The sequence below is a fragment of the Sceloporus undulatus genome, chromosome 4 (genome assembly GCF_019175285.1).
Source record: "Sceloporus undulatus isolate JIND9_A2432 ecotype Alabama chromosome 4, SceUnd_v1.1, whole genome shotgun sequence".
Taxonomy (NCBI): Eukaryota; Metazoa; Chordata; class Lepidosauria; order Squamata; family Phrynosomatidae; genus Sceloporus; species Sceloporus undulatus.
Window position 1 is genome coordinate 72,514,072 of NC_056525.1, and position 23,230 is coordinate 72,537,301.

The 23,230-nt window shown below is 39.9% G+C and overlaps 1 protein-coding gene across 9 annotated transcripts in view; it reads left to right on the forward strand.

Moving 5' to 3' along the window:
- Positions 1-23,230, forward strand: part of ST3GAL3 (ST3 beta-galactoside alpha-2,3-sialyltransferase 3) — a 301,371-nt gene that overhangs the window by 52,969 nt on the left and 225,172 nt on the right. For 3 of the 9 annotated variants that reach the window (XM_042462929.1, XM_042462928.1, XM_042462930.1), the window contains 2 exons: positions 4,598-4,645; positions 6,627-6,752. The exons of 3 other annotated variants lie outside the window; for them this stretch is intronic. In XM_042462929.1, coding sequence (XP_042318863.1) covers positions 4,598-4,645; positions 6,627-6,752 — 174 coding nt within the window. The remainder of the gene's footprint in view (positions 1-4,597; positions 4,646-6,626; positions 6,753-23,230) is intronic. 3 more of the 9 variants (XM_042462931.1, XM_042462932.1, XM_042462934.1) reach the window with 1 other exon arrangement.

Below are 23,230 nucleotides of genomic sequence, written 5' to 3' on the forward strand. Positions count from 1 at the left end.
TCTTCTAACATCCAGTTACTCTGTGATGTTCTGCATATCTGAGCTGTGGTAATCAATTATTAGTATCATGATTATTGTAATCTACATAAACATTTTAGAGGTAAGTGGTATACCATATTTGTACATACACGCATGGCAGAAGCCTATAAAATATGTCCAGAGTTGGCCAAAAAATTCTCAAAAACAGTGAGTGATACATTTTGAATGCAAGCCAGCATCCACTTTGGAATAGTATATATCAAAAGATTAAAACAACAACAACGAAAACCTTCCAGTTCTTAGTGAATGTGTCTGTTTTGAAAAGACTGATCTCCATAGTCGTGTCCAAGAGCTGAATTTATTTAAAGGAGCTGCCAGATTAGTGTTACTGCCTCAGTATGTTTGGCTTGGATTCCAAAGAATGGCATTTCTGTGGTATGTAATGCAAAAACTGTATCAAACTTTATTAAACTTGTATTACTCCTGTGAGAGTAGTGGTTTGTTTTGTAATTTCTCAGGACTGTGTCTAATAATCTGTATATATAGAAGTAAACCTTGAGAATAAAGATAGTTTATTGCTAAACTCGGTTCTGTTAAAGCTTTATTTCTTTGACAATGCAAGGGAAAAGAAAGTGGGAAATGAGAGTGACTTGGAATATAAGATAAGTAAACTTAAACTTCACTTATCTTAGTGAAAGAAGTAGGAAGATTTCCTGGCCCCACTTCTCAGCCCCCTATGCTTAGCAGAAAGCCTCTGTGAAAAACTGCCCCCCCCCCCACACACACATAGTGAGATGGGTTCCTATGCGAGAAGGAAATTGTCCTAAATTAGGCAGACTTTTGTCTCATTTTAGATTATTGCTCCTGCTCCAGTAACCCACTACTCTGTTGTGGAGTCCTTCCCAGACATCTAAAAAACCTTTTCCAGGGCCCTAGGGACCTAGTGGGGATAGGAGAGGTAAGGTTCTGGAACTTGAGCTAACTAACTAACTTTGGGATTGCAGCTAGTGTGATTAAAATGCAGAGAACAGCATAGTAAAATGGACATGTTTGTGGAATTAAGCCAGGTTTTACTGTGTCAACGTCTCGCAGCTGTTCTTGCTATGTATGTAGGGTTCCTTCTGCATCCATTACTTTCTGTTCTCTCTTTGCTGAAAGGATGGAGAGAAAATTCAACATACATATGTTATTATTATTATTATTATTAACCTTTATTTATGAAGCGCTGTAAATTTACCTTTGTTGAGGAAGATAGTGAAGACCAGGACCAAAGTGTTTTTGCTCAGTGTATGTCATGAAAAGAGCCAGTGCGGCATAGTAGTTTGAGCATTGGACTATGACTCTGAAAAACAGGGTTTGAATCCCCACTTGGCCATGGAAGGCCATCGGGTGATTTTGGGAAAGTCATACTCTCTCAACTCAAGTGTTGTCAAGAAAACCCTGTGATAGGTTCACCTTAGGGAAGCCATAGGTCAGAAACAACTTGAAGGCACACAACAATAATACCATTAAAAAAATGTCTACTAGAGTTCTCTGTTGAAATCACTGTAGCCTCTGCATCACAAAAACAGATGCTGAAAATCATCAGCTGTTCAGAAAACCAGAAGGGGTGTGAGTTTGGTGTTTAGGTTAGCAGTTTTTACAGGGTGGGCTTAAGGACTAGTAAATGGTCTAATTTAACCAGTTGTGACTGTATCCCAGTATACTTGCTACTTTAGGGACAAGCGAAGCCCTATTCGCCTCTGGTTGCTGAAAGTGGGCTTAGGTTTTTTTGGACTGAACATAATGAATATGTTTGTTTTGTTTGTAACTGTTTGTAATGAAGTTTATTTTGAGAACCAGTGTAGTCTAGTGGTTCTAGATGAGGATTTGGGAAATCCAGTTTGACAGCTTCCATTTAGTTACAGTGCTCATGTTTTCAGCCCAACCTGCCTCTCAAGGTTATTGTGAGGATAAAATAGGGGACAAGAATATATGAACTCTTAGGTATTTTGGAGGAAAAGCTGGCTATCAACATGATTCTTACAAGAAGGGATTATGGGTCAGTGGGATCAATAAAATCTGTATATATTTCGAATAAGATCTGCCAAACAGTAAATATGTTAGCATGTTTTCTTGAACTAACGGCTTTCCAATAGTGTTTGCTTGCATGTAGGTGGAGGTAAATTGGGAAAAGTATGATACTGCTTTGGAAAACAAAAACCAAAACCCATTTTTATATATTGTTCATATTTAGACATAGACAGTTAATATTATTATTTTTATTTTTGTTAAAGGGTTCTGTCTCAAGTGGTTAACAGAAACACAAGGAAGTCAACAGACAACAGGGAGGAGAAAGAAGACAAGAGTGCATAGTAGGAAGTCAGAGAGATGGCTTGACAGATGCAGTCTGGAAGGCAGTTTGAAGCAAAAGAGGTAGAAAGAACATTTCTCTGAAGGACCAGGAGACTTTTGTATGGCTAGGAGTGGTGGAGTTGGATGAACTAAAATCACAGACAGGTGTGTATTGGGATATAAAAATAGAGAGATAAAGGAACAAACCATGGAAGGTTGTCAAATTCAGGATGAGAAGCTTATGTGGTATCTAGGAGCAGGGCCCCCCACATACTGGTACACTTTATCAGGGCCTAGAGATTCAAAGAAGCCTGGACTAGGCTGCAGTGTTCATTAATATAAAAAAGTTGCAATTGATTTTGAGTCACGTGTGGCTAGCCCTACACATTTTTGCACACTGCCAATAACTCTGACTGAATCTGAAAGATATTTCAATATAAAAGCATGAATCAGAAACTGTAGGCATTCTACAGTGGGCAAGAACAGTTAAGCCATCTTGCCATCTTCACTACTGAATGTGAATTTGCAAGGCAAAGAGATTTTAGAGGGACAAACTCATGATTTTGCAACCAAAAGACCGGAAAAATAAAGCTTTAAAGTCAATTGGACTGAAGTTTGCATTTATGTTTGTCTATTAGAATAATAAAAATGTCAAGACATTGACAGGATAATCCCTTCATTAAAGACCAAAAATTTACAAAGTAGCAAACATACAGGATTCTGAAGCTATGTGTTATCGGTATATGTGCCTACAACTCATCTGCCTATTTATGGCAATCCCATGATTTTCATAGCATTTTCATAATCAAGGAATTTTCAGAAATGGTTTTGCCAGTTCCTTCCTCTGAAATATAGCATGTGCCACCTGGTATTTGTTGGTTTCCCATCCAAGTACTAACCAGGGTTGACAACTTAGCTTCCAAGATCAGACAGGATCTGGTGCCTTTACAGTATTTAGGCCCTTACTAGGCTGGGTGTTATCATTAAACAAAAACAACAAAGACAGGAATTTTTCAGAAATGTAAATGGAATTTAAGAATGAAAACAAACTTTTTGCATTGCTCAAATGTATGTAAGGGATGAGGGATTGTGGTTTTGGTTTGAAAAGAGACCTGTATTACCAATTGCATCAAATATCCTAAGTTATGCTTGGGCCATGTCTAGGAAACATGTGTCTGAAACTAATTTAAGGCAAACTGCCTCATGGTCAGAATGACAAGGATGTATGTGAACAATTTGCATCAGCATAAATAAAGATAAATCAATGTACTAATTTCTTTCTACCCCCACACATTTCTTGAGTAGAACTGAGTTGAAAAATGAGGTAAAGCTCTTAGTTACCCTCCCTTATTTTTAAGTTAAAGACACTTGATATATGTCTGCATATATTTTGTTACTGAGGAAACAAATGCCAAAACCAAAGCGAACCTTTGGGAAGTTGAATCTTCCTTAAGATTGTAGTGAGATATTTCAATTTTCAGGCTTCACTGCATCCTACTCCCAGGTTTAGTGGCTTTATTCTGAAGATTTAAAAATTTGAAAACTGTGGCATTTTATCACTTGAATTCATAGTTTTGAGCATATGAATCGTCCTATATGTATGGCTTAGTGTGTACAGATGAAGAAAAAATGTGTCTTGGGATATGAGAAGGCTTCCTGTGATCTTTTTTTCCAGCCTTCTGTTACACTGAGAATTTGTGTTATGGATAGCACTGATGAGGGCCTTAGTGAGGCTGACTCATCAGATTGTGTCATTCCTGAACCACTACATTTGAGATAGAATCTGCTATTATGAAGATAGGCATCAAACAACATTCTTTCTTATATTTCATGTGTTTGTTTAGCATCTCTGCACACCTGATATGAAGAGGCACTAAGTTGTTTGGCTAGTGTAATCCATACTTTCTCTCATAACAGAGGAATAATTTATATAATAAAATATCTGACGTACCTCTGCACTCTCTTTGAACTGTTGGTGGCTTTTCTAAGGCAGAAAGTAGCTTGCCACCATTGATTTTTCAGCATGTGCTGATTTTCAGATTCAGGTAGGACTGCTTCTTCCTGTAAGGGATATAATTCTGGGCCAGAAGTATTTAATGCTTTGCTCCAGTGTGGATTGATCAGTTGCATGTGTAGCACACAAAAATGTCATGGTTAGAATTTCTCTGCTGTACCTGTAACCAGTATTCTGGTTTTATTGAGGAAGAGGAAATAGGAACCTCTTGTAAACAAGCAATGCATTTATTTGACAAAGAAAAAATGAACTTGTACTCTTGTGTTACAGATTCAGTGGTTCTTTCCTCTGACTCCGCTGGACATTCAGTAGGCTCAGGTACAACATCCTCTCTCCCTCCTCACATAAAAAAGACTGCCATTTAATTTTTATGTGACAGCCATGTTGGGAGGCAGATTAAGAGGTTGTCAGGTCTTGTTCAGGATAGCTGTTGAGAGACACGTGAGAGTTTCTTACCTTAAACATAAAGTTATTAAAAATTACATAGTGTGATACGGCAATTCAAAGCCACTTGGTGTGGAATCTTTATAACAAATAAATGTTGCTTATTTTAGGAGGTAGACACTATGGGCATATTTACATGTAATGAGAAGATAAATTTTCTGGCTTCTTAAACCATGGTACAAATGAGAAGCATATTTGTGTATGCTGCTTATTTGCTCCTTCCTCATACCAGCATCGTGTAAGCAGGTATAAAGTAGATTGAAAAAGCTCAATATAACTGTAGTTAATTGCACCTAAAGAAGTCAGAACTCATAATTCAATAAGAAACCCCCAACACTTTTCTTGCCTGGTTTGTTTATATACTGATATAAAGGGAGAGGTAAACCAAGAGTGAATAAACTGTCTTCACTAGCAATGCTGCTAATTTCCAATGTTGTTTAATAATCCTGGTTGTCATTAAACGTCAGCCTGGCCATTAGAAACAGGGTATGTGTCCCACATGATAAAAAAATCTATTATGTTTTTTGCCACCTGCTCACTTTTTTTAAAAAAAAGAAAAGATAGTATGTTGATTTTCTGAATGATACTCTTCAATCTCAAGATAATATCTTGCTTTAGGTATCGCTTGTGAGAAGGTATAATAATAACAACAGTAATAATAGGGCATGAATATGACAATAATTTAATGATCACAAGCTTCTTCTAAGGCCTTGATTTTGCCTAGGCAAGGTTTAGATGTAACTAACAAATGTGGACATGTGCACACCTCCCCACCTGATTTACCATGAAGTGTGCTGCATACTAACGGGAGAATTTGTGTTTATTTAAATGGTCAGTTTTATCCATATGTTGGAGAAAGTGAAGGCAAGGAATCTGTTTAGATGGGAAAATACAGTTATAGCAGTTTGTATAGAGGCAGATGGCATTAGTAAACTCAGGGAGAAATTTATTTTTGCTTCTGGATTATGAATATATCACATAATGTTGCTAATTCAAGCCTAATGACAAATTCTCTGGGCATCTAGGAAGCAGCAGCACATAGACTGTAGCTACAATGTGGAATTGATGAGATGGATCAATATTCCTCCTAATAACCACAACCCAAGATAAACTCCTGATGATCTTGTGTTAAGGACAAAGAAATGTGTAGTGTGGCTATGATACCCATAATAAAAGATAGTTTAATTGCCACTTTAAAACTAGTCCTCCCACACATATAATAAGCTTGTTTTGGATTTTACACTGGTAAGAATGTATACTGCCTTCCAACATGGCCACAGGTTTCTGCCTGCACATTAATCTAGCATAGTTGGCAGCTGCCTAGCACTAACAGTAAAACCATCATCCAATAGGTGCTGCTGAGTTACTAATCTTGGGTTTGAGTCCTTTGAAAGGCTGCTTGCTATTCTTCTTGCTGCATTCTTGAGAATATTTTCCTAAAGGCTGATTGGCCAAGGGTGCATGGTCTTGCTCACAGGTTGGCTAGCTTTGCCTGATGAAGAAAATCTTTCTCATAAAGAAAAAGTGGGAGTATATCTACCCATTTTCTCTGAACATCTTGAATATAGACCTGTTCAGGATCCCATTGTGACAGTAACTGAGAATGCAAACACAATGAGGTACTAGTGGACATTTAATAAGAAAATCTATTCTATGCCTGCCTCAACACTGTAAAAGAATAGCCAGCATGGTAATAACTCCAGTTTATGAAAAAGCTGCATGCTAGATTAACTTAGAATAAAGAGCTTTTGCTTGGTTGTGCTTTAGGCTCTAGCTACTACTGAAAAATAAAGTTATAAGGCTGAGTTGTGTGGACTACTGCTGGACTGAGGGATAGCTTTCCTTGTTAAAACAGGAAGGAGAGAGAGAAAATCTACACCTCTTGTGCTTCTGTCATCTCTCCCACCACACCTTGCTGCAGACCTGAGAGCAGACAAAGCTAAGAGAGAACCTGTTGCTATTCCACGTCCAGTTATTCCTAGTAGGTACTGTTTCAGGTTGGGAAGAAACAGGAGACAAAATTGAACTGACTCAGGTTGGAGAAATTATAGTATGGAGCCCTGGTGGCGCAGTGGTTAAATGCCTATACTGCAGCCATTCACTCAAGACCACAAGGTTGCGAGTTCAAGACCAGCAAAAGGGCCCAAGCTCGACTCAGGCTTGCATCCTTCCAAGGTCGCTAAAATGAGTACTGTACCCAGACTGTTGGGGGCAAATTAGCCTACTTGCTAATTAGCTTACTTGCTGTTCACCGCTATGATCTTTGGAATAGCGGTATATAAATAAAACAAATTATTAATTAATTACTAACAGATATGTTTCAAGGATTGTAATGGGTGGTTTGGGAATGGATGGGGGGGGGGGGCTGGCCTGCAATGATTTTGAAGTTAATATTCAGCCCTGCAGTGGACCAGTTGCATGGAAATGTAAGTAACTATACCCTTGCTCATTTAAAAAAATTTTTTGTGTGTGTATATAGTACATGTGTTTTATTTGTTGGTGCCTATTAGGTTAACAATTAGAAGCACTGGCTTAATTAAATTTACCATTTCAAATACCAAGGGTAGTGTTAGTAAACTGAGTATTAGCCTTTTTTTTTTTTACATTTTTTATTGTGGTAATATATCTTTATTTTTTTCAAAGCTTGCATTTTTACAACAAGATAAATAAAAACATATATCAACAAGCTATAAATCTGTTATATATTAGCCTTATATCTGATAACTTTACAGCTTCCCAATCCTTTTCCCATTTAACCATATCTTTCTTGTTTATTAATGCTGTTAATTTATCTACAGCTTTCAATTCCCGTATTTCGTTTTGCCAAGTCTCTATTTGTAGGGTTATAGGTAATTTCCAGTTCTTTGCTATTATCCTTCTAGCAGCCAATATTAAGTATACTAATATTTTCCAGTATTTCCTTTCTTCCTCTGGGTCTTGTAATGAGGTCATGTTTAACAGATATATTTGTGGTCCAAACTCGAAATCAATTTTTAATATTTCTTTCCAAATAAATATTTACCCAAAAAGACTTTATATATGTGCATTGCCACCACATATGCAAATATGTACCTATTTCTTTTTGGCATCTCCAACACCGGTTATCCTTTAATTTATATATTTTTTCTAGTGAGCATGGTGTTTGATACCATCTATTTACAACTTTAAAAAAATTTTCTTTTATTGTTTGTGGTATAGTAAATTTTTTTGTTTTTAATCTAGCTTTTTCCCATTTTCCCAAGTCTAAATTGTATCCCAACTCTTGTACCCTTTTTTATCAAAGAATCTTTAATTTCCACTTCTTCTAGGGATCTTTTCAGTAAGATGTTATATATTTTACTTAATATCTTTTTTCATCTTCTTTCATTAATATAATGTCTAATTTGTTATCTTCTTTCTCAAAACCAAACAAACTCTTATCCTTTGTAAATCTTTCTTTAAGTTGAATATAATTCAACCAATTCATATGGCCTATTTTAGTTATGATTTCTTCCTTTAATCTTAATATAACATTTCCTTCATTATCATGAGTTAATACAGTATGTATCTATGCATTATCCATTTCTGATCTTTTCCCCATTGGCCTAAAAAAGCCTCCTGTGAGGAAACCCAAAGTGGAAGTCCAATGTAAAACATTTTTTCACAGTTAGCCAGTTATTAATTAAAGTTTTCCTCAATAGATGTTCATTAAAGACTTTGTCCCGTTTGCGCCCATCATACCAGACGTACGCATGCCAGCTTAGCTGCGTGTTATATCGTTCTAACCATAAAGAATTTGAATTGCTTATTTTACACCAGTCTTTCATCCAAACAATACATGCAGACCTGTAGTATAGTAGAATATGTGGTACCACCATGCCCCACCCCCTTTTAATTGTATCTTTCATAGTTGTCCACTTGATTCTTGATCTTTTGCCATCCCAAATAAAGTCCTTTAACTCTTTTTCCCATTGCTTAATTATTTTCAGATTCTGTATTATTGGTAGATTAAAAAAAAGAAACAACATCTTTGGTAAAATACACATTTTGATTGTCATACTCCTACCTGATAGGGAAAGCTTTAAGTCTTTCCATTTTTTCATATCGTTTTCTATTGTTTTCCACATAGACCCATAATTTAAATCAAAAAGATCTGAAGTATTATTTGTTATCCAGATAACCAAGTACAGTATTTAACTTTTTCCTTAATTTTAAAACCCGTTTTGGAAGTTTTGTTAAATTTAATAAAGAGAAATACAGAAATTAGCAGTATAAGAATTAAAAATAAAGAGATAAAAATTTAAAGCCTTTGCGGATGATTTAGTTTTAATATTAGATAATCTCTCAAAAAGTATGGAAATTCTGAAACAGGAATTAGAATCTTTTGGAAAATTAGCAGGATTTAAAGTGAATAAAAATAAAACTTGGTTAATAACAAAGAATATCAATGGAAAAGAGAAATTCAGTAGAAGAAAATTTGTGTTTTTTTAAAAAAATACTCTTGTTCATTTTTTAACATGTACATCTTTTTGGTCCGGTCCAGATGGATGGGAAAGGATGCTGCCATTATGACGTGCCGGACGCATAGCGTCCGCACGTCGGTTTGCCATTACGATGTCGCGAGTGTGCCATTGCCACACTGCGACATCGTAATGGTGTCGCAAGAAGAACCCGCTTTTCGCGGGTTCTTTTTGGTCTACGGGGAAGTCCTGCGGTCTGGAGGCTACGGCTTCCCCGCGGATTGAAACTAGGCGCTGGAAGACTGTCCTTTTTGGATGGTCTGTCCTGCGCCTTTGTCAACTCCAGCTGTTAAACCAACAGTAACCTCACCTGAACTGGGACAACTTGACTACCGTTATTCATGCTTTGGTAACCTTCTGCTTAGATTACTTTAATGTTTTCTATATGTGGCTGTCTAGATACAGGGCCTAGAAACTTCATTGATTCCAATATTAGGCTACAAGGTTGTTAACTGATACTGTATGACTTGAACTTAATTCTGCAAGTTTTGTGTTGGACATGCTGGCAATAATAATAATAATAATAATAATAATAATAATAATAATAATTTCTTACCTGCCTCGTCCCATGGAATCGAGGTGGAGAACAACAACAAATCAACAACCAACACATTAATTAAAACACGCAACAGTTTAACAGGACAAATAAAATATACACATTTTAAAACAATCTACATTTAAAATTCAGCATCTTAATTCACAGTCTGTTATCTGGGAATGCTTCCAAAAGAGACTGGTCTTCAGTATTGTTTTAAATCTGGACAGTGTGTTTATCTGTTCCTCAACCTGCAGAAAATGGAGCAGAGGACACAATAGAGGAAATGCAGCACAGAATAAGTAAAGAGGCAGTGCAGGAATACCTGGTTAATCTAAATGAATTTAAATCTCCAGGACTAGATAAACTATTATTATTATTATTAACCTTTATTTATAAAGTGCTGTAAATTTACACAGCGCTGTACATACAGGGTTCTGTCCTGGGCCCAGTGCTATTCAACATCTTTATCAATGACTTAGATGAAAGAATGGGGGGCATACTTCTCAATTTGCACATGACATCAAATTAGGAGAAATAGCTGGTACCCCAGAGGACAGGATCAAATTTCAAAATGACCTTAACAGATTAGAAATCTGGGCCAAAGATAACAAATTTAATTTCAACACAGAGTAATGTAAAGTACTGCACTTAGGGCAGAAAAATGAAATAGATATAGGATGGCTGAACGGAACTATGTGTGAAAGGGATCTAGGTGTCCTAGTAGACCACAAGTTGAACATGAGTCAGCAGTGTGTTGCGGCAGCTAAAAAGGCCAATGCAATTTTAGGCTGCATAAATAGAAGCATAGTGTCCAGATCAAGGGAAGTAATAGTGCCACTCTATTCTGCTCTGGTCAGGCCTCACCTGTAATACTGGGTTCAGTTCTGGGTGCCATAATTCAAAAAGGATGTTGAGAAATTGGAGTGTGTCCAAAGGAGGGCAACCAAAATGGTGAAGGGTCTGGAAACCATGCCTTATGTGGAGAGACTTAGGGAGCTGGGTATGTTTAATAATAATAATAATAATAATAATAATAATAATAATAATACATTTTATTTGTATACCGCTTTTCCACAGATCAAAGCAGTTTACAGCCATAGAAAACCATTACAACCATAAAAAACCGTTACAAAACATCTCTAGATAAAAACCCAATTATACAAAATTTAAAACACAGTCATACAGCAAGGTAAGGCAGGGAATCAATGGCATCAGCATACACAACTTCATTTATCAGGGAGGAAGGCTTGACAGAAAAGGAAGGTTTTAAGCCTTTTAAAAAATGTTTCTAGGGGGGGTCGTCAAACGGAGCTCCTCGGGAAGGCTATTCCAGATTCGCAGGGCCATCACTGAAAAAGGCCATCTGGGATGTAGAAACATATTTGGAAGGTGGAATTTCCATAAGATTCTTCCCGGATGTTCTGAGTGTGCGAGGCGGATTATATGGGGAGATGCGGTCCCTCAAGTAACTCAGGCCCAAGCCATGTAGGGCTTTATAGGTAATAACCAATACCTTGTATTGTGCTCGGAAGCGAATAGGCAGCCAGTGCAGATCTTTTAAAATAGGTGTTATATGGTCAAACTTAGATGTACCGGTGACCAGTTTAGTCTTGAGAAGAGACGGTTAAGAGGTGATATGATAGCCTTGTTTAAATATTTGAAGGGATGTCATATTGAGGATGGAGCAAACTTGTTTTCTGCAGCTCCAGAGAATAGGACTCGGGACAATGGATGCAAGCTACAGGAAAAGAGATTCCACCTCAACATCAGGAAAAACTTCCTGACAGTAAGGGCTGTTTGACAGTGGAATACACTCCCTCGGACTGTAGTGGAGTCTCCTTCCTTGGAAGTCTTTTAACAGAGGCTAGATGGCCATCTGTCAAGGATGGTTTGATTGTGAGTTCTTGCATGGCAGGGGGTTGGACTGGATGGCTCTTGTGGTCTCTTCCAACTCTATGATTCAAATATAGCTGCATAATGAAAGATGCATTAATAATATATTGAAATTGAAATTTAATTGTATCTCCTCCCTGGATAACCAACCAAGGAGGACAGGGATTGAAAGGACAAGTTGTTTTCCTTTCTTTCCCCAACAGCTTGTCGACAGTGGCGTTACTCACTAATTGGAACTGATCCAGTGTAATCCTACTCACCGAGTTGCTGGATAGATACCCCATTGTTGACTTCTGCTACAATGGCAGCACCTAAGTCTGCTCTTATCTGAGATATTTTATCTATAAAGTGGTCATTGAAAGCATCACAGCGAACCACTGAAGGTTCTAGAACTGGACTTGAAGGGAGGGGACCTGAGTTAAGACTGTGACTGCCCCGAACAGTTCAACTGGATGCAAACACGCAAATGCAATACAATGTGTTCAGAGTTGAAAGCTTTCTTCACTGCATGTATTGCCACACAAAGATGTTCTCCATAGTGTATCATGTTGGATATATTGAGTTTTCCACCAACTGTTCTCCAGTCATCATTGTTCCCATTTCAGTTCCCTGAGGTCACCTGTATACCATGGGGCCATAGTAACAGGTTGGAGAAAGGATTTGGGAACAATTGTATCAATAACCCTAGTCAGCTCTTGATTCTATGTATTGACCAGGACTTCAGCAGGATTATTGGTAGTACCAGCCATATGACTCTCTAAGGCTTTCCGGAATTCTAAAGGTTTCATTAGCCTTTGAGGGTGGACCATTTTAATTGGTCCACCACCTCTTCAGGGATGGATAATAGCCATGATACTAAATCTGACCAGAAAATGATCTGTCCATGACAACTTGGAGGTGTTAATCACCTCCACCCACAGATCTTTATGCTCCAGGCTGAAGACAGACAGCATCAAGGGTGTGATCTGCTGCATGTGTGGGTCCTGAAACCAGTTGGAATACACTCATGTTTGTCATGGATGCCACAAACTCCTGAGGTGCACTTTACAAACTAGCTTCAAATAGTATGTTGAAAACACCCAAGATCAAAAGTTTGGGTGACTTTGAAACCAATTCTGAGACCAGTTCTGTGAGCTCGGCCAGAGAGGCTGTTAGGCAGCGAAGCGGATGATACACTACCATAATTCCCAGTTTATCCTTGAACTTCAGGCTCAGGTACACGCACTTAATTTGTTTCAGGCCCCTAACAGGTAATATGGTCATATTAAGATGGTCTTTGTAGACCACTGCCTGCTTTTCCTCACCTGCTCACACAGTACCCAGCTGTCAGGCTACAATAATTTCCCAGCCAAGTTTCAGTGAAACATGTCAGGTCAGCCGCCTCATTCTCAAAGAGGTCATCGATTATATGAGATTTATTTTTAACTGACCTGGCATTACAAAGGAGCATGGTGAGGTTTTGTGGATGGCTTGGTTCACTCTCCTGGCTCCTAAGGGTGGCAGAGTGACTGGAAGGTAAGGCAGGTGTTAAGTATCTCTTGTTCCCCTGTAATGACAAGTCATCCTGCCGTTGCTGTATCTTCCTCTGCCCCAGACAACTTGAACTGCTGCCTCATTTTCTTTACACATTATACTTTAAAAAAGACAAACACTATAAAAATTAAAACATATCAATAGATCTCTAAAAACCACTAGACAATGGTTCCCAGTTTGTACACACAGGGTTAATAGAACGAAGTAGCTGTTTAGTCCAGCACAACTATACTCTTACTAAGGTGGTGCCTTATAACCAACTAGATGATACCAGTTTGTGCTCCCACCACCACCAAGTCTAACAGCTGCCACCCTCAATGACAGCTAGTTTACTGTTATAAAAATGCTATCTACAACAGTGTATCCAGTCATATAAAATTATTGTCTGAGAATGTTGCCAACACACTCTCACACAGCTGATAAGAGCCTGCTTGGCAAAAGGAAACCACGCCGAGCTGCCAAGAAGCAGTTCCTCAAGCAACAATGCCAAACGATGTCCATAGAATAAGCCACTAGCCAGTCCAAAGTTCAGGATTACAGAGAGCAATACTACCAGTCCAGTCTGAGGTCAAGAGTGCCAGAGGGTTGGTCAAGGTGTCCGGTCCAACGTCAAGGATTCAAAGGCAGTTAAAGGTCTAGGAAACAAGTAGACAGATCAAGCAGCATTCACTAATGAGACCCAATAGACTCTGACAAGAGAGCTCAGCGTCTGCCAGGTGTCTTATGTCTAGCTCCCTTATCACAGCTGTTGAGTGGCTAATGAGCATTTCTCAGCAAGCCTCTTGGAATGCTGAAGGCACACCCTTTCTGATCTCCTCTGACTGAAGGTAGGAATCTCAATGCTCTGCTGCTCTATGTCTCCCAAGTCTGGAACTTCTACTTCTGCAAGGCTGGACTGGTGAGCCCCAGGCTCCACTGGAGAAGATCCCACAGAGCTAGGGTCTGGCTGAGCTAAATCCATTGGGACTGGTAGAGCAGAACTGGGGCCTGGCACAGCCTCAGGTTCCTTCTGTACCTGAGGAGCTTCCTCCTCCTCTTCCTTCTTGTGGCTGGCCATGACAATTATTTTATAACGTACAAATGGAATTCCAGCATACAGTACAACACAACATAGAACATAATTTAAAATCTCCTTTTGCTTCAACCAGCCACTCCCATCTCTTAGTGTTACCAACTTTGCAGCTGCTGTGAGACTTCATACAGGCACCAAATGAGCGATGCCATTTGGCCACAGCCTTGGGCTTTTGCTGATTGATATAGCCTCCAAGTAGGTAAGGTGACTGGTCCCTTAGCCAAAGCTGCTGTAGTTCTACTTGCCACTAGCAATATAAGAAGAGTTTTGCTTTTCTGTGATCTTTCAGAGTAGAACTTGATAGTGGAGGCTGGAAAGACAGGCAAATCTCTTAATGGCCTAGGAACAAATATGGACTGCCTCACCCCAGATTTGAGGTCACTTTCAAATGTCTTTCTCTTAAGTGCCACTGCCAAATGAAATCTGGGCTTCATAGGGATACCACTGAGATTTTGGAATGGCCTTCCTAGAGAGGCTTGCCTGGCCTTTATTTTGTATTCTTTTCAGTGCCAGGTGAAGACTTTTTGAATTCTCCCAGGCTTTTAAACAGCTCTTTTGGTGGACTTTAACTAATTGGAGCATGTTCTGGCTTCTTATTTTTGAAATTCTCATTTTAGGTCTGTGGCACTAGAATGTTTAAATGGAACATCACTATTGCCACAGACAGCTTACATCTGCTGTCTTCCAAAAACAACCTAAAATAGTTGGCTTGATGATAACTATTCATCCATGAAGAACAACCTGCTACTTGAAGACTCATCTGGATCCACTTGAATGAGTCTATGCATTAGTTAGGATCGCATCAAAGGTTCTTCTTTGCATGGCCCTGCCATCAGAGATTAAGTGGGTGGCAATGAAGGAGTGAGTCTTTTCATCAATGGCCCCTAGTTCGGAAATGCTCCCTCTAGGGCTACTCATGTGATGCTTAATTTTTAAATGTTTTTAGTTATTCAAGAATATAATTGATTTTGGCTGCTATTTTTGTTCTAGTGCTATCTTGTAGTATTTGACTGTTTTCTACTGGTGCTGTTTTATAGATATGTGTGTACTGATTTTGAACATTTGATTTGAAAGTGGGCAAAGAATAATTTGAAATACTTATTATTTTTCAGCAAAGTGTTGACTGCTTTGCATGTTTATCTTAGTCTGAACACGTCTCCAAATCTGCCATCCAAGTACCGCCCATGTGCAGCCCAGTTCCTTTAATATGCTTCGGTGCCCATTTTCCAAAGTTAATTAAAACAACTTGCTTTAAAAGATCATTAAATGATTATTATTTAAGCTAGTGGTCATAACATCTAAACTGCATTTTTGCCATTTCTGGTTTAGTGCTGTATTGGTGTAATCTATATATAGGTTACCAATTTGTCAATATAATTCCTAAAATTTTATTGAAAGATGTAAATTGTATCAAAGCCTAATAACTGTGGATTGTTAATGTTAGCAGGCATTAAAACATGGTTGATCAAGCTTTCTAAACTAAAAAGTTTACAATATTAATATAATAAGCAAGATTCAATTTTTTTCATTAAAATGTAAAAACTGTTTTAAAAAAAATGTTTTAAACAACAATAACAACAAAACTGGGGGTTTGGTAATTTAAAAAACCCACTATTCCCCCCCCATCCTGCTCCCAACCTCAAAATGGTAGTGTGATGTAAAACAGTGATGGCACCTTTAGCTTCATTCTGGATAACATGCACCATAGTCATCCTCTAATATTGGGCTATTGATGAACTCCAGTTACATATAATCTCATTCAGTAATTGATCTGTGGACTATTTGAATGAACACACTAGACAGGAAAATTAAGACCAACGTGAGTAGGGGGACAGGGAGGCATAAAATTAGACAGAGGTGCATACAATTATGCATGGTGTGGAAAAAAGATAAGAAGACCCTCCTTTTCTCTCTTATTCATAAGCATGGAACCCAAGGATTCGTCCACTGAAGCCAAAATGGTGGGTGATTTAGATAAAACAAAGAACTTTTTCAACAGAAACTATGGGATTCACTGCCATAAGAGGTAATGATAGTTGCCAACTCAAATGACTTTAAAAAGGGATTCGTTCCAACATTCTTGGAAGTTGAGAGCCATTAAGTACAGTCAGGGTGGCTATGCTTTTTTTTTAAACCTGATATTTAACAGTAATGCAGTCTCAGTATTACAACAGTTCACCCACATCGTTACAAACAACCGACTCTCTTCTCATTATTCCTCTAATTCATTTTACAAAATAGAAATGCCACTCTGCCAAACCTCTTACATCTGCCAACTCCATTCTATTCTTTTACATATTCTTATGATCTTATTCATTTAATTATTAATCCAAAATTTAACTTGGTTGTTCAGTGGTTTAAATTCACCATTACTTTGACACATGAAATGACAAATGGCTTATAGTGATACCAAAAATGTCATCTTTTGCATCTCCTTTTGCTAGTCTTAATTTATAAGTTAATATCTTGGGTAAGGACTATAGCCCATATCATATCTAGTCAATGGCCTGTCGGACGAGATCCGTCAAATTGCCAACCTTGAGAGCTTCAAGAAAGCTGTCAAGACGGATCTTTTCCGGCAGGCCTTCCCGGAATAAATCCCTGCCATGTAACACTCCCCCCACAGTCATATACAAGTGAAGACTCTGCCCACCGTTATTTTATTGTAGTATTGTTTTTAGATTTTTATTGTCTGTAATTTTAATGGATGGAATTGTTTAATCCTTTTTAAGGGGGGGGGGGAATTGTATATATTGTATTTTTTTTAAAGGTTGTATGCCACTTTGATTGTGGAAACAAAAAGCGGGATATAAATTAAATTAAAGTTTAAAGTCAATTTTAATTATAAATTCTTTTCTAGTTTTTTTCCTGGAAAAAGCTGAGAAAAAACATGAAAAATTGAAAAAAGGAAGAAAATCAATTATGGAATATTTTATTTTAGCATGCTTCAAGAAAAGCATGGACAAAATGTTTTTTTCCCATTTTCCCCCACAAGCCTTCACATCTCTCCTGCTCAGCCCCAAGGCCATTGTGTGGGGGTCACGGGGTTCCATTTTGTGTCTTGTGCTGTTCAGTATGTGTATAGGGCCGGTGTATAGGGCCGCTGGGAGAGGTCCTTGGGCATTTGGGGTTTGGTACTTTCGTGCTATCAGTGTACTGATGACACAGAGTTCTACTTCTCCTTGTCATCTAAGTCAGCTGCAGTTGTGAAATCACTGGAGCAGTGTGTCAGGATGTTGCGGATCGAGGTGGGATTACAGCCAGTATCAGTGCACAATACATCACAGTTACAAATAGATAAAATCAGCTCATATAATAACACATCTCTTAAAATCACATAAATCACAATACAATTTAAAAAAGAGAACGTCCTGAGATAGCTATATATTTGGGGTGATTTCCTCTACAGAGGGTCAGGAGGGTATGCTTGCTGGAAGAGATAGGTTTTCAGCGCCTTCTTAAAGGCGTCCAGGGTGGAAATGAGGCGAATCTCTTCCGGAAGGTTATTCCAATACGTAGGGGCCATGGCTGTGAACGCTCTTTGGTGAGTAGCTGTTAATCTCACTCTGGGGTGTTCAAGTAGGAGCTTTCCAGTTATTCTGAGGGTGCGAGGCGGATTGTGTAGGGAGAGGCGTTCCCTCAAGTAACCCGGGCCCAAGCCATGTAGGGCTTTAAAGGTAATGATCAACACTTTGTATTGGGCTCGGAAGCTAATTGGCAGCCAGTGTAAGGATTTTAATACCGGTGTAATGTGGTCCGATCTGGGTGTTCCCGTGACCAACCTGGCTGCAGCGTTTTGAACTAGCTGAAGCTTCCGAACTTGGTATAAAGGTAGCTCCATGTAGAGTGCGTTACAGAAATCTAAACGAGAGGTTACCAATGCATGTACTACTGTTTCAAGGTCCTTTTGGTCCAGACAGGGACGCAGTTGGCGTATCAGCTGAAGCTGGTACCAAGCACTCCTGGCCATCGCATCCACTTGAGATGATAACTGTAGAGATGAGTCCAGGAGTACTCCCAAACTGCGAACATTGTCCTTTAGGGGAAGTGTGACCCCGTCCAGGACTGGATGGCAAATTTCCCTGTCTGGACTTGGGGTACCTATCACAAGTACCTCTGTTTTCTCTGGATTCAACCTGAGTTTGTTTTCCCTCATCCAGACCATTACTGACTCCAGACAGGCATCCAGAGGAGAGATGTCATCCTTAGTCACTGTATCAGTTGGAGACATAGAGAGATAGATCTGGGTGTCATCAGCGTACTGATAACACTGTGCTCCGTGCTTGCGGATGATCTCTCCCAGCGGCTTCATGTAAATATTAAACAGCATGGGGGAAAGAATGGCGCCCTGAGGGACGCCAGATGTCAGCTCTCTTTTATGAGAGCAACTGTTCCCCAGTCCCACCATCTGGAACCTTCCCGAGAGGTAGGACTGGAGCGCAGTGCCCCCAATACCTAACTCTCTCAGGCGTTCCAGAAGGTTACCATGGTCGATGGTATCGAAGGCCGCTGAGATGTCCAAGAGCACCAACAGGGTCACACTTTCCCTGTCGATGCCCAGATGGAGATCATCGACTAAGGCGACCATGGCAGTCTCAACTCCGTATCCTGCCCTGAAGACAGTTTGAAATGGGTCCAGATAATCAGTTTCATCCAAGACAGCTTGGAGTTGGAAAGCAACTGCCCTCTCGATTACCTTGCCCAAGAATGGTAATAAGGAGACCGATCTATAGTTATTTCTCAACAGGGGATCTAGGGAGGGTTTCTTTAAAATTGGTTTTACAATTGCCTGTGTCAAGACGGATGGAAATGAGCCCTCCCGTAGAGATGCGTTAATTATAAGATGTAATGAAGTTTTTATTGCATCTCCTCCCTGGACGGTCAACCAAGAAGGGCAAGGGTCAAGAGGGCAAGTTGTCCTTCTTACGGTTCCAAGGAGCTTGTCCACGTCCTTGGTACTTACAAACTCAAAGCGATCCTGTATAACCTTGTTTCCAGAGTCATTGGATACCTCTTCTATTGCTTCTGACAAAAAACCGGCGTCTAGATCAGCCCTTATCTGAGAGATTTTATTGGCGAAAAACTTGTTAAAAGCGTCACAGCAGGCTGTAGTTGGTTCTAATAGAGGGTTCAAGGTGGTCGGCAGTGTGGTTAATTCCCTAACCCAGGGGTAGGCAAACTTTTTGAGCCGGGGGCCGGGTTGCTGTCCCTCAGACAACTGGGGGGCCGAAGCCAATAAATAAATAAATAAATAAATAAATAAATAAATTGGGACAAATGTAGGATAAAAATTTCAAATGGAGGACACTTTTAAAAAATGGAGGACACGCAAAAACATATGCTGATTTTTTAAATTTTTTAAATATAAATGCATGTTTCAGAGGCTTCTATAGACAATTACCCCCCTTGCCTGCCACTTGGCCCCCTTGCCTGCCGCTTGCTCCCCCATGCCCACCTCCTCCTGATAGGCCAAAGGCTTCGGTGGCAATCGGCGGCAGGACCGGGCTGGGGCCGGTCCCAAGGCCTTGCCGGGCCACATCCGGCCCGCGGGCCGCAGGTTGCCTACCCCTGCCCTAACCACCCTGAACAGCTCTGCTGGACGAGACTCCGTGCAGCACGGAATGAGTTCTTTGCTGCATCGATCGCCACTCCATAAGAACGTAACATGTTTTCAGGGAGTGTCTTGTCAGATAAGCGCTGATGTTTCCACCAGCTGCGCTCTAGTCGTTGCACAGCCTGCTTCATCTGGCGAAGATCTTCTGTATACCAGGGTTTTCTATTTGGAGCAGGCTGGAAAGGAGGCTCAGGAGCGATAATGTCTATTGCCCCAGTAAGATTGTTGTTCCAGTAATTAGCCAGGGTTTCGACAGAATCGCCATCGTTCCCAAACATAAAACCTTCTATGGCTTCTTGGAACTGTTTGGGTTCCATCAGCCTTCGAGGGCGGACCATTGTAATAGGTCCTCCACCTCCGAGAGGTTTAAGAGTTGTGGCTTTCCGTCCAACCTTGACCAGGAAATGGTCCGTCCATGACAGGGGAGAGATACAATTTATCTCTACCCACAGACATTCCTGGTCCGTACAAAAGACTACATCGAGTGTATTACCCGCACAATGTGTCGGACCCAAGACCAATTGGGACAGGCCCATGGCCGTCATGGAATCCATGAACTGCCGAGCTGAACCTGTTAGATCTGATGAGCTGGCCTTGAAGGGGATGTTGAGGTCCCCCAGAACAAGTAGTCTGGGGGACTCCAACACCAGCTCCAAAACCAGCTGTGTCAGCTCGGATAGGGAGTCTATTAGGCCACGGGGTGGACGGTAGACCAACAGAATCCCTATACTGTCCTTGGCTTTTAGGGTCAGGTAAATACACTCGGCGTGCCTTAGTTTTGAGACTGGGTTCCTGGTCAAGGTGATGTGACTTTTATGGATCATGGCCACGCCTCCCCCTCGCCCACTTTCCCTGACCTGCTCCTTAACTGCATACCCAGCTGGGAGAGTTTTGGCCCACGTCACACAGCTATCTTCCCCAATCCAGGTTTCTGTAATACAAGCTAGGTCTGCATTCACTTCCTCTAACAAATCATGGATGATATGAGATTTGTTTTTTGCCGATCTAGTATTACATAGGAGCAAGGTAAGGGTCTGTGGTATGGTTGGGACGATCCTCGGTTCTTTTGGGATAACAGGGTGACTAGAAGATGGGATAGGTATTAAGTATCTATCTCGTCGCCATGAACTGGATGAGGACCAGTAAATGGAAGATGAATCCTGAGAAGACAGAGAATCTATGGCTTGATGGTCCTCAGGTCCAGGAAATGGGTAGGCTACCTGCCCTGGATGGGGGTATGCTCTGCTAAAGAAACAAGCGCATACTCTGGGTGTATTTCATGGTCCATCTTTGTCACTGGTGGCTCAGGTAGTGGCTCAGAGTGTTTGGGAAAGTGCCACCTTCAACTGGTCTGTCAACTATGGTCTTTCCTGTTCTGCCCATTTCTGGATATTTTAATCATAGTATTCCATGCACTGGTAAGTTCCCAATTAGACTTCAAAGTGTTCTACATGGGTCTCTCTTTGAAGATGACATGGAAACTGAAGCTAGTGCAAAATGCAGCAGCTAGACTGCTCACTGGGATTCCATTCAGATATCATATAACACCAATTCCATAGGAAGTGCGTTGGCAGCCAGTATGCTTTCGGCCTGATTCAAGATGGTGGTGATAGCATTGAAAGCCCTAACCCCAGTACTTAAGAGTCTCTCTCTCTCTCTCTCTCCCCTTATCCCCTCTGTTCCCTTCCCCCCCTCTCTATATCTACCTGAAAATTGAAACCTTTTGGAAAGGTCCTCCTCTGTGTCCCATCAGTAGAGGAATTGCATTGTAAGAGGACATGGGAGAGGGCCTTCTCTTTGGTGGCACCTCAGTTGTGGAATTCCCTCCCCCAGAGACCCAATAGGTGTCAACATTGAGATCATTTCAGTGATAAGTCAAAACTTGGCTTTAATTGATTTTTTATCCAGGAAGCACATGTCTCATGGTTGTACTGTTTAATACTGTTTTAAGAAGTTTTAAATAAGCTGGTTTTGAAACATTGTTAAATATATTTTTTATCTTTTAAAACTGTAGTCGTCCTTCCAAGTCCATGGACTTGAAATCCGTGGACTTGAAAATCCGTAGATTGCTGACTGCCATTAACCTTAATGGGGCGCTGCCCATGGCATGCGCTCACATGCATACTCCCCATTCAAGCCTATGGGACTTGAATATGTGTGAATTTGGAACTGGGGGGGAGGGGTCTGGAATGGATCCCTCGTGAGTTCCAAGGGGTGACTGTATTATTATTATTATTATTATTATTATTATTATTATTATTATTTGCTTTAAGTAGATTCTGTTGTAAGTTGCCCTGAGAGTTTCAGATATAAGGTGGGATATAAATATTTTAATAAATAAATAAATCTAGTTCACCACTGTGATCATAGAATAGTGAACTAGATAGGCCTTTGGTCTGATCCAGCCTGGCTCTTTTTATATTTTTATGATGGTACAAAAATACCCTTCACAAGTGATACAGCTGCTCTTGGCATGATTAATGCCTGATAAAGGATTTTGGAGATATGCTGCTACAGGGGGGCTATGAATGAACCATTTAGTACAGTCAACCCTCCATATCCACATATTCAACCATCCATGGATTCAATCATCCACAGCTTGAAAATGTGTGTGTGTGTGTGTGTGTGTATGTATATAAAAATCCCAAAAGCAAACCTTGGTATTGCCATTTTATATAAGGGATATCATTTTACTATGCCCCTGTATATATTGGGACTTGAGCATCCACAGATTTTGGTATCCATGCGGAGGTTGGGTGTCTTAGAACCAAATCCTAGCAGATACCAAGGACCCACTGGATTTGTTATCAGAGTGAGTAAGAAGAAAGCTTATAGAAATGAAAACGTCTTATAAAGTATTTGCCTCTTCTGTAGGAATTTGATTACCTCAAATAGGGGACATCCACAGTACTTTGAAAACCTTGAGTTATCTTTATTTCTCATATTTCCCCCCATGACCTCTTGCTATCTGGTCATAGGTTGAAATTGGCTTATTTCCTGAGTAAAGAGAGTTTGTCCGAGTCCTGACCTAATGACTTTTTGTTGTTAGTTTAAAATGGAGGCAAAAGTTTCCAGAACTTTGCAGTTACACTGGAGGACGGAGAGAACGTGTTGAGTCCTGAGGCTTATACGGTACATGTACTGTAATACTAAACCATAGTTTAGAGTCCATTGTAGTAGAGGCTGTGTTAACTAAGTCCAAAAATGTTGATAATTGCTGACAACTGATAGCTTGCCTGGTGATGACAGAAGGTAGTTATTTACATAGTTCCAATAGTAGTTTTGAATAGTGCAGTCCTATTTAAAGGGT